This window comes from Rhineura floridana, chromosome 9, assembly GCF_030035675.1.
Source record: "Rhineura floridana isolate rRhiFlo1 chromosome 9, rRhiFlo1.hap2, whole genome shotgun sequence".
Classification (NCBI taxonomy): domain Eukaryota; kingdom Metazoa; phylum Chordata; class Lepidosauria; order Squamata; family Rhineuridae; genus Rhineura; species Rhineura floridana.
This window is the reverse complement of record NC_084488.1, coordinates 112,470,092-112,482,342: the sequence shown is the minus strand read 5'-3', so window position 1 is coordinate 112,482,342 and position 12,251 is coordinate 112,470,092. Positions and strand designations below refer to the sequence as shown.

General features: G+C 40.7%; 1 protein-coding gene across 2 annotated transcripts in view; it reads left to right on the top strand.

Annotated features, from left to right (window-relative positions):
* CDS1 (CDP-diacylglycerol synthase 1) overlaps positions 1–12,251 on the top strand; it is a 34,612-nt gene that overhangs the window by 16,349 nt on the left and 6,012 nt on the right. For both annotated transcript variants that reach the window (XR_009757773.1, XM_061583315.1), the window contains 6 exons: positions 3,702–3,760; positions 6,211–6,293; positions 7,555–7,642; positions 8,819–8,887; positions 10,318–10,470; positions 11,962–12,081. Coding sequence is in view for 1 of the 2 variants with exons in the window: in XM_061583315.1 (XP_061439299.1) it covers positions 3,702–3,760; positions 6,211–6,293; positions 7,555–7,642; positions 8,819–8,887; positions 10,318–10,470; positions 11,962–12,081 (572 nt within the window). In the remaining variant the exon portion in view is untranslated. The remainder of the gene's footprint in view (positions 1–3,701; positions 3,761–6,210; positions 6,294–7,554; positions 7,643–8,818; positions 8,888–10,317; positions 10,471–11,961; positions 12,082–12,251) is intronic.

Sequence of the window (12,251 nt, the reverse complement as noted above, 5' to 3'; positions counted from 1 at the left end):
GTCAGTGTGTCTAATGGTCAGGGATTATGGGAGTTGTATTTCAGATGTTATAAACTATTTTGGCTACCTCTATTCTGTTTTTTTTAATTGGTAGACCACACAAAATTAATGTTGGGATACACTTGGTGTAGACCCAGTAATACTTCCTCTGGATTTGGCTGGCTGGGGAAGGGAGCTAGCCTGGGCTCCTACTGGGAGGAAGGGCGGGATATAAATTTAATTAATGATGATGATGATAATAATTCAGAACTGTGAAACAATAGCTCAGGCGGCTTTTCATTCCAAATCTGCATGCAGATGAGATAATCAAGGGAGCATTGTTGCTTAATCTGAGAAATTGTTGTAAGACACAAGGGAGGACATCTTTGGGGTTGCATGAGTGTATGTGACTTGTGCTACCTCTGGTTTTTATGCAAATTTTGAAATTCATATTTTGAGGTTACCACCCCTCTTTTCCACCAAGTTGGTAAATAGCTATGTATATATAGAATCAGAATAGTAGAGCTGGAAGGGGCCCATAAAGCCATTGAGTCCAACCTCTTGCTCAGTGCAAAAATACAACTTAAAACATACCCAGCAGGTGGCTGTCCAGCTGCCTCTTGAATGCCTCCAGTGCTGGAGAGCCCACCACCTCCCTAAGTATTTGGTTCCATTGTCCGGCTGTTCTAAGTTAGGAATTTTTCTTGATGTTCAGTTGAAAGGTGACTTCCTTTAACTTCAGCCCATTATTCTGTGTCCTGCACTCTGGGATGATGGAGGAGGGCCAGGATCTCTTCTCAGTGTGACAACCTTTCCAATACTTGAAGAGTGCTGTCATATCTCCTTTTAGGCTTCTCTTCTCAAGGCTAAACATGCCCAGTTCTTTCAGTCTCTCCTCATAGGGCTTTGTTTCCAGTCCCCTGATCATCTTTGTTGTCCTCCTCTGAACCAGTTCCAGTTTGTCTTCTTAAAGTGCGAATTCCAGAACTGAATACAGTACTCAAGATGAGGCCTAGCCAGTGCCGAATAGAGGGGAATTAGTACTTCATGTGATTTGGAAACTATACTTCTGTTAATGCAGCCTAAAATAGCATTTGACTTTTTTGCAGCCATACTGCACTGTTGGCTCATATTCAGCTTGTGATCAACAATTCCAAGATTCTTCTCACATGTATTATTGCTGAGCCAAGTATCCCCCATCTTGTGCATTTGGTTTCTTTTTCTTAAGTGTAGAACTTTGCACTTATCCCTGTTAAATTTCATTCTGTTTTCAGCCCAGTGCTCCAGCCAGGGCCTGCCCCAGGCATGCTGGGGCCCCTCCGCTGCCCTTCCGCAATCCGCAGCAGCCGCAGATCGCAGGACAGGAGCTTCTGAGCCCCCTGCCATCCCCCCGCTTCACCTACCTTTCTCTCTGCAGTTTTTTGCGGCTGCACGCACTGCGCACGCAGGGTTGCCATCAATCAAGATGGCAGCTGAGGTTTCCCTAAGGGGTGCATGCCATCAACCAAGATGGTGGCAGAGGCTTCAGCCCCTTAGGGAAACCTTGGCTGCCATCTTAATTGATGGCAACCCTGTGCACACAGTGCGCACAGCCGCAAAAAACAGCAGAGAAAAAGGTAGGTGAAGTGGGAGGATGGCGGGTGGCTCAGAAGCTCCTCCTGTCCTGTGATCTGCGGCTGGTGCCGTGGATTGCGGAAGGGGAGCGGAGGGGCCCCTCGGGCCAGTGCCCCACCTGGCTGCCCTTTAGAAGCGGCCCTGGCTCCAGCCTATCAAGATCACTTTGATTTTGTTTCTGTCCTCCAGGGTGTTAGCTATCCCTCCCAATTTTGTATCATTTGCAAGCGATAAACATTCCCTGCACCTCCTCGTCCAAGTCATTAATTAAAATGTTGAAGAGCACTGCGCTTAGGACTGAGCTCTGCAGTACTCCGCTTGTTACCTCCCCCCCAGTTTGAGAGGGAACCATTGAAAAGCACTCTTTTAGTATGATTCTGTAGCCAACTGTGGATCCACCTGATAGTTGTTCCATCTAGCCCATATTTAGCTAGCTTGCTAATCAGAATATCATCGGGCACTTTGTCAAAAGCATTGCAGTATGTTGAGATATATTATGTCCACAGCATTCCTACAGTCTACCAGGGAGGTTACCCAATCAAAAAATAAGATAAGATTAGTTTGGTAGGATTTGTAATTACTACATTGTTTTCAAAGTTCTTACTGCTTTATAATCTGCTCCACAATTTTCCCAGGGAAAGATGTCAGGCTGACTGGTCTGTAGTTCCCAGGTTCTTCCCTTTTGCCCTTTTTGAAGATAGGGACAATGTTAGCCCTCCTCCAGTCATCTGGCACTTCACCCATCCTGCACGGTTTCGCAAAGATAATAGATAGCAGTTCTGAGAGTTCTTCAGCTAGTTCCTTCAATACTATAGGATTGAATTCATCGGGCCCTGCAGACCTGAACTTGTTCAAAGTGTGCCTTGAAAGCGTTGAGTATGAAACTGGTTGCAGAAAAATGTTCTGTTGGATGCAGACCTTATTATATTCAGTAAGAACAAGGGATGGAGGAGAAATTAGTTTTAGTTCACATTTTAATGTTGAAAATTCTTAATTCACATTTCACAAAACAATACACAAACTAGAACACAGCTATCCTTTAAAATTCAAGTTAATTTTGCACTGCAGTTCTCCAAACAAAAAATGTATACAAAAATGTCTATATTAGGGAAATGTGGGCATTAAAATGGATGTACTATGAAAGTAATATACAAAAATGCATTGTGTTAGAGAAAATAAGGACTTAAAAAAAATTGGAAACTGATGCAGAAATGTGGCAAACCGAACTCACGATTGGAAACATGAGAAATGGAGAGAAACCAAATTGACAGATCTGACAGATCCCTAGTAAGAGCCCCTTCCATCCACTGAGATCTATAGATGCGGGTCCTGCTTCATGTTTGTGTGGAGGAAGTAAGATTTGTAAGAATGCAGAATACATTCACATTCTTGGGAGCGCTCACAACTGTTGGAACATGCTCCCAAGAGAACCCTACCTGACTTCTTTGTACTTTTTTTTTAAGGTACTCCTATCCATTGTACATTGTCAGTTGGAGCATTCAGTTGCTAGGTGTTGAGTGCTGATTATTCAGGCTTTTAGCTCTTCATATTGGTTTTGTTGTAAGGTTTTATGTTGATTATTAACTACCTTGGGGCTTGTGTTGAAAGGCAATCTGTAAATATAAAAAAAATTCAAAAGCAGTCATTACAGACATCAACAAATAGCTATGCACACTATTGAAAGGTTGTTTAGCGTGAGCAGTTCTGTTTGCAGACCCATCTGCATTATTCATCTTGATGTGGAAGTTTAATTTTGAGGATTCTTTAGCCTCTGAGTACAAAAATTATGCATACAGTTGAAACTAACAAGGGGAGCTCAGGCCCTTGCTGACTGTTTCTTTACAATGTCACACGGTTTGCTTGAGTCTGGACAGTCCTGTTCAAGTACACTGTAAGTTCTGTTGGCCTAATATACATTGAATGAGGAAGTGTGATGGAAAAATTCGTAATCCCTAAGGAAAAATGTAGTATTTGCAGTTATATTGCATGGGGCTCTCCAAAGGGGGGGGGGAGCCTAATAATGGAACAAACTTTTTATTGCTACTCTCGGTTCTGTTTGTTCAATTTAATGCCACAAAACATACAGCTGTTTTCTGTTCTTGGTACAGGTTTCTGTATGTTTGTTTTGAGTTTGGTGAAGAGGCGCTATCGTCTGCAGTTTTACATGGTGTGTATCAGTCCTTTACTAAATTTGTTCTCAAAATCAGCAGTACTAAATTCTTCCTTTTTGTCATTCTTGAATCTGAATGTTCAAAATAAATTTTTAAAACATTGTGAATACAAGTTTTTAACCCTGCACTGTTAATACAGATCTGAATTTGAGTTGTGGTAGAGATGACTTAGGGCAGGCGATGGCTGTATTGGCATGTTTACACTACACCATAGTTTGGTGTGACATGCATGAGCCAGAATGTGCCCAGTTGAGCCTGGGATATTGCCCTCTTCCCTTTCCTGTTCCTCTCTCTGCGTGGCTGGAGAGATTTCACTACCATACCAACAAATTCTAGTTGACATGAACTGTGGTTAGTTTAAAGCAAGTCAAGCTTAGAAACCATGGTTTGAAGTAACCACAGTAAATATTAACTATATAGTTCTGGCTCTGGATGACTCAGCAAGCTGTGATTAATCAAAAGCAGAAGTGACAGCTTGTGAATCCCCTCTTCCCAGTTTTATGGAAGGAAGAGGGGGTGCACACAAGTCCGAGGTTCACTCAGGCTCATTCAAGGTTGTGCATGTGGTCTAGTGTGGCATTCAAACCAGCTCAGTGTGTAATCATGGGATCTTTGTTGACTATTATTGCTATTTTGGAGATGGCAAGATTCTTATTTTCTGTAAAATCAACCAGCAGACCGACGAGGTATTCAAAATCTTCAGTGTGAATATAAAAATAATTGTTTAAATTAAAATATGCATAAAAATTTATACCTTTAGCATTTATGTCCTGATCTCTGTCCAAGTTAACAGTAAGGAAGAATTTTAAACCTCTTGACCTACCTCAAGGCTGCCAGTATTTTGCATCTTTCTGTGGTTGTACAACAGCTGCTTTTGGATGCCTCTACATAGCACTGCTTACTGGAATGGGTGCAGATTTGTTTGCAACTATCTCAGTTGATAAAAAGAGAAGTGGGAAAACCCCAAAAATGTGCACTAGTGTCTTAATGTGCACAGTCGAATTTATACTGACCAAATGTGTATAGAGTTAAAACAACTCTTTATCAAAGACCACAAGAGACACTAAAGTTTGAAAATGTATATTGTCCATGCTGAATGGAACAGAAGTTGAGGGTATTTGCTTGTCACCAAAGGGCACATCGTTTTAAGCAGAGACCTCATCCCACTCTGTGTCGGAATTGCTTTTAAAGATGTTTTTAAAGCTTTTATTTTTAAAGATATTTTTATAGATGTTTTGTTTTAATATATTTTAAAGTATGATTTTAAGATGTTTTATAGTCTTTTTAGTGTTTTGTTTGCCACCCTGGGCTCCTTCAGGCTGGAAGGGCAGGTTTTGGTGTACAAAGCCCTATACAGCTTGGGACCAGGATACCTGAAAGATCATCTTGTCCCTGATATAACTAGTCGATCACTGTGCTCTGCAGGTGAGGGTCTCCTGCAGATACCATCTTATCAGGAGATGTGTTCCACACAACATAGGAAGCGGACCTTTAGTGTAGTGGCACCTACCCTTTGGAATTCCCTCCCCTTAAATAATAGACAGACGCCTTCTCTGTTTTCGGTGCCTACTTGAAGACTTTCCTCTTTCAACAAGCCTTTTAAGTAGAGATCTTATCCCAGTCTGTGCCTGTGTTGGAACTGCTTTTAAATATGTTTTTAAAGTTTATTTAAGAATATGTTTTTAAAGTTGTTTTGTTTTAATATATTTTAAAGTCTCTTTTTAAGATGTTTTGGAGTGTTTTTAGTGCTTTTGTTTGCTGCCCTGGGCTCCTACTGGGAGGAAGGGTGGGATATAAATTTAATAAATAAATCATACTATGTGCAAGTTTGGGAAAATTGTTCTGTGGTATGCATGTTTGAACTACCCCTTAACATCTAGTGCTTGGTAGACTACCAGATATAGGATACATTAGAAATGATTATTTAATTGTACGAACATCACTAGAGTTACCACATTCAAATCATGACTTATTGTTAAGAAGGGACTCTTCTTTTTTCTTTAGTACTTCTGCAGGTACTGCAGTGTTGATCTAGTGGTGTTAAACAATAACTTGAAGAATTAACTTCCACCTTGACACATTTTCATCATTTTACTGCGTGATATCACCATAACTTTGCCAATAACATCTTAACATGCTAATTCTACATTGCTGTATATGTGTATGGAGGAATATCCTAATATTTAGCCCCTCCTTCTTCCTCATTTCCATTAAGACACTTTGTTAAAATTCTTCTAATGGAAAAATTGTAGCAATTTTAATAGAAATCTCTTTTTGTAACTGTCTTGTCTTCAAAAGTTAATGTGATTAGATTGTGATACTATTTGTGTACACCTCTCATTTTTTACGATGTCTATATAGCTTCTTCAGCTAAACTACCATTTTTATTAGATGTATTTATCTGTGGGTGGTGCCACTAACTGTTGTGTTATTGCACTGTTAACAGTTCGCATGGACTCATGTCACTTTGCTGATCACTGTAACTCAATCCCATCTTGTCATCCAAAATCTGTTTGAAGGCATGATCTGGTAAGGGGACAGTAATTCTTGCAAATCTATGCATAAGTCTCACTCATTTAAATGTGTTTCTAGTCTCAATTTTTTTCCAGTTCTCTTTCACAACCTTGCTTACAGATATTCAACAAGGCCTTGGTTGCGCCTTAAAATATCTGGAATACACAAGAAAATAAACATGGTAAAAATTCAGAATGAAAACTTTCACCCTCTGATCACTGCCTTTATTTATTGACAACAATCAGTGTGAAATTAGTCTTAAAATATTAACGCTGTCATAATCACTTTCAACCAGTGTTAAGGACTGCTGAACCTAGCCCAGAGAAAATAAAGTGCCAGTCCTAAATACAATTTCTTGTAAGTCCCACTGGTATCAGTAAAACTTCCTCCAGAGCCTTTAGGATTATGGTGAAAGACCAGAATTAGTGAGAGGCATGGATGAGTGTACCTCAGCATGCCAATTTATGGTTAAATCCTGACTAAATTGCATGGCTGGCTAAAAATGAGATTGCCCTGTGTTCAGGAAAAGTTCGCTCATTTCCTTACAAATCTTCAAGGACCATGTTCCAAAGGACTGTGATGCAAGTTCTGTGAACTAAAAGGGGCTTGCATTTATCAAACAGAAGCCCTCCAACCTATGTGGTAAATGGTTTTGAAACTGGAGGAATTTGTGATATGGCATGAGGGCCAGCAGTTTAAAGGCTTGATACTCAACATTTTCACTGGTTACCACTAGGCCTTGCATGGATTCAATTGGTTATTTGATTCCTACCCAGTTTTCCTGTTGTCTAGTAGCTGCCTACTACTTTGAAGTGGAAACTGGGTTTCCTTTTGCCGGAAAAGACCCACATATGTATTCTGAGTATAATAATTTTTGGTGTGGAGATCAATGTTGCTGCATAGCCCAGTCTTACATATTTGAATTTCAGATGTAAAACCCCTTTTATATATAGGAAGTGTTTGCCTCTTATGTGCATGTGCTTTGTGTTCATCTCTTTTCCAGACATCTTTTACCTGATTAATTTCACAACTTTCAAAATGTTTGGTATATGTTTATAGTGCACAGAATTTCCTTGTTTTACAGATCCATCTCAGACTGATCACTTTGTAAATATTTCCATTAAAATTCTTTTAAAAAATATTTCACATGACACTTGCTCTCCCATGAGTTTGCCCATACACATTGTCCAGGAATGTTTTCAGAGCCATCCGTTCTTCATAATAATGTCTCTTGATTGAGTTAAAATTATTTAACTTTCTTATTTTTACTCCTCAGGTTTCTTGTTCCAATCTCAAGTGTTATTTGCAATGATATTGCTGCTTACATCTGTGGATTCTTCTTTGGACGAACTCCGTTAATTAAGGTACAAAATTTGATTGAGTAAATAATCAAGTAACATTTTTATAGTTATGCAGTCATGTTTGACTCATTTGCTCTGTGAAAGTGTTTAGTTTCTCTGGGAAAATTCAGACTGGTGTAACCTGATTGAGCATTTCTGCATCATATCAGGGCTATCTTGGAAGGAATTGTTCCAGTTTCTGCCAGGGACCTTTTCTGTCTTAGATAGCCTAACTATATTTTTACCAATTGGATTAGATGTTTGCAGTATGGCTTGCTAGTTGTGCCCGCTCATATTTCATATTCTGCTTATTTTTATTTATTAGATTTATATTCTGTCCTTCCTTCCAAAGGAGCACAGGGTGGCAAACAACAAGAGATAAAACAAAGCTAAAATGATGAAACTGAGGTTATCATACTTTGAACACTTAATGAGAAGACATGATTCACTAGAAAATAATGCTGGGAAAAACAGTAGGGAGTAGAAAAAGAGGAAGGCCAAACAAGAGAGGGATTGATTCCATAAAGGAAGCCACAGACCTGAATATACAAGATCTGAACAGGGTGGTTCATGACATATGCTCTTGGAGGTCACTGATTCATAGGGTTGCCATAAGTCGTAATCGACTTGAAGGCACATAACAACAACAAAAGAGATGTGCTAGAATTCCACCCAGTTTGGATTTTGTATGGAAATTTTCATTAATCCGCTTATTCGCTATAGTAGTGGATTGGATTTTAATGTAGGGATTTTCCATGGCTGTTTTTGGAAATAGTTTTTTTCAAAAATCTGCATCTACAATATCGATAATATAGATATTTTATCAATATTTCCTTTCAAAATATAGATATTTCCTTTCAAAATATAGATATAAATATCAGTATTTTTTCCAAGGAGGAAAAAAACAAGATTGGTAAAAGCAGTGGCTTCCGGACAAAAAACTAACTCGAATTGATCCCAGCCTGTTAGGTCAACAGAATGCTCCCCAACCACACTTGCCAACAGATCCCATCCTTATGCTACACATAGTACTTTAGAAGCTGTACTGCACTTAAAAAATAGCTGGAGCTTCAACTGAATATACTAGTTTTAAATGGCAGCATTTTAGAATTGCTTCTGTTGTGTTCTTCCTGTTTGGGCATAAATTTGAGAAATTAATGTCAAAATAGTTGTAACTTGTTCATTTTTCTCTTTGATTAGCTGTCTCCCAAAAAGACCTGGGAAGGCTTCATTGGCGGCTTCTTTACCACAGTTGTGTTTGGATTCATTGTAAGTGGATGTGCCCCATCTGATACTAATGTTGTGGTGTTAGGTTTGAAGCTGGCATGAAATGCTTTGAAATGTTGCCAGTCTGTTGTAGTTTTCAGGCATTAGGTTCTTGACAACTTAAGGTTTGGAATGCTACTCTCTTTCTAGGAGTAATGAATCGTTGACTGACTTGTGACTGTAATCACAACTGCAGACAGCTTTGTTTGCTGGAGTGGAAGTGTTAGCTTGGCATGTGCCTGTGCCATCTTTCTAGCCTCCTGGCTAGGAACTTCAGAAAGAGGTCTGAGAAATGAGTAAGAGTAAGAAGATTCTCTATCCTTTCTGTCTGCATAGATGTCATCCTTCCCCTGTGGCCAGCAGAAGCTCTGGGCCAGGTGGGACACAGTGGCATCTCATAGAGGACACCCTCCCCTTCATGGGGTGTATGATTTGTCCTGTCCCAGAGCAGAGTTTGGGGTGGGCACCCCCAGTTACTTATTTTTTATGATTTTATGACATCATTATGTATTTATGATAATATCAGAAGCCTGATGATTTTGATTGCATAAATGTCTGGACGGGGAGAGTCCCCAGATCACAGTGATATATCATACAGGGTACCCCAACATATATTTTGGGGTTCAGAGACATGTTAAGTTTGGTTTGAAGTTGCTGTAGTTGTCAACTCTTCTTTTAGTGTTTTGAACTTTCAAGCAAATAAGGAACTGGGAACTAGGAACCAACTTCAGCGTTGTATCAGTTAAATAGATTAAACAGTCGCGGGGGCGGCGGCTGACGTTTTGGGAACCAGACCACCTAGAAACTTTTTTTTTTAAAATTGAAGCTGATAGTCTGGAGAGTAAGGGGTGCTAGCCGAAGAGCCGGAGGGCCCCCCAAAAAACCAGAGACTCCGGCCAAAAACTGGAGACCTGGTAACTATATTAGCAACAGATTGCAGGCCAAAGATACCTGAGAGTGGTGGTGGTTCTTTTTCCCCCCACCTCCCAGTGGTCAAGCCTTCCTTGAGGCTTTGGCTGTCAGAGGCACTGGAGTGGGGCTAATTTCTCTGGGAGCTACCATTCCATCATACTTGCCCTAGGCTAGGGGTTTATTTCCAGCTGTGCTCTGCACTGTGCTATTTGATTCCTGTTGTAGTGGTTCTTTTTTTCTCTGTATTATAATGTGTTGTCCAGAGCTTTTGAAGCCCTCAAAACTGGCAGGAGGGTTCTGTCCCACAACGGGCACAGCAGCAGCCTGATTTTAATAAGCCTTGCCTCCTGGAGTGAGTGGAAGGAGCCACCCAGATGAAGATACCCTTCTACCACCACAGAAAATGAGCCTATCGCAGTTAAGAGCCATGCTCCCTTTTCTTGTATTGGAGAGACTACATATTACATGTCTGAGATGCCCTCAGCTTGTCACATTTTATGGACGCCTATTGTGCCTTCCAGGTTGCCTACCTCTTGGCTCAGTATCAGTATTTTGTATGTCCTGTGGAATACAACAGTGAAACCAACAGATTTGTCACAGAGTGTGAACCATCAGAATTATTCCAGTTACAGAAGTACTCTATACCACCATTGCTGCAGGTTATGCTGGGAAGGGTAAGTAAAACAAAATCTTTAAAGCAAAGCTGAATCTTTTGAAGGTGAAATGTTGAATGAAATACTTCTTTAGCAGCTTGATTAGCTGAAAAGCGCTATTCTCTCTTCCTTCTTCTAGCATTTGGAGTAACTAAAATAGACGCACTGCACAAAAAGTCTTTCACCCCTTTTCCCGTAGGTACATACGGAATTACTGTTACATTTTTCTTGTTGTGACGCTCTTCCTCTTCCCATTCTTGGAAGGTTTGTCCCTGGTTTGATATTACCAGCAAAAGGGGAGACTTGGCTAAACATGAGTGAAAGTCCAGGTACACACCCCAAATTCTCAACCAGAGGTTGCATCATCACTTTGGATGCAATGGCTCATGCTCTGAATGGCATAGTACCTATGGAAGAAACTACCAGCAAGGTTGGTTGTGAGGAAAATCTTCCTAAACCCATCCTTGATGGCACAATTGAGTGGCAGCAGGGATTAACCCAAACCATGTCTCCTGTCTTTTCCAGCATCAGAGGTTGTGTGTGTGTGCTGTGCCATGCCATGCCATGCCAATCTATAGCTTCCTAGTTTTTATGCTGTGTCCATCTGAGGTGAGAGAGTGGCAGTCTTTACCCATCTGTCCTTTCCAATTTCTCAGATGGATGGGTGGGAGAGGGGGCATTGTGCTAGCCAGTAAGCAACAGTCCTAGTTTTAAGCCTCTCCTGCTCTTGCAGGAGGAGAGGACAGGTCTATGTGGGCTGCCTGATGTGACTCCTTTGTGCTGCTTCTTACTGTGTGGGAATAAGCAGGCAAGGCTAATCCACCTGCCACTCTTCTCCCCATTACTGTGTGTCTTCCAGAAGAAAGTGGCACATTGGCACTGTGTAGTTTGTGTTCCCATTCCGTGCTTCTCTGTAGAAGGCAGCAAGTTAAAGCTTTCCAGTGTACGTAGACCTAAGGATGTTTAACCCAATAATTCTCTGCTGGTGTCCCTTGCCAATCTCTGACCAGGGAAGGAGAGGAACAGGGAATAGCTAATGAGAAGGAGAAGGAGGAGGAGGAGAAGAAGAAGGAGAAGAAGAAGTGAGAGAGAGGCCTAAATGAATGTGTACAAAGCTCTCTGGAACTTTGCACAAGCCCTGATCTTGTCCCAAATACTAGGCTGGTCTGAGAAGGCTGGAAACTGTTGTCAATGATGAGGTCAAAGGCTGACCTCTCTGATGATGATGAGGTGCGCTCAGATGGCAGTCTCTACGCCTGGGAGAGAACATGTTACCTCTGTGTGGTGTGTGTCTCCAGCTTCTGAGATTACTGAAGATACTGCCAGCCAATAACTGACTTTCAAACATCCTGAGGAAGCAAAGCTGGTCTGGTCATTTGAGTAAGGTGCCTATTCCTGCTTTTAAGCATGTAATTTCCTAGTCCTTGAGGGGTCTGTGTGTGTATAGAAGCTATATAAGTTTCAAAAAAGGAAATTAAGGGATAAGAAATTTATGTACGTAATTTCTTGTAGGAAACAGTGAATCTGTACCCATTCCAGATGCACAGCATTGCCTTGTCAACGTTTGCATCCTTAATTGGGCCTTTTGGAGGCTTTTTCGCTAGTGGATTCAAAAGGGCTTTCAAAATCAAGGTGTGTATCAGTCCAGATGTGTGAATCTTCCCATACTGAGTCTTTTGTGTAGTGTTTTGTTAAGTACACGTATAAAATTGAAATATGCCCCAGTTACCTACGGGCACTTTTTTAAATTGAAAAAATGTTATGAATTCATTGACTAAATAACTGATAAATTGGTTAAAAAG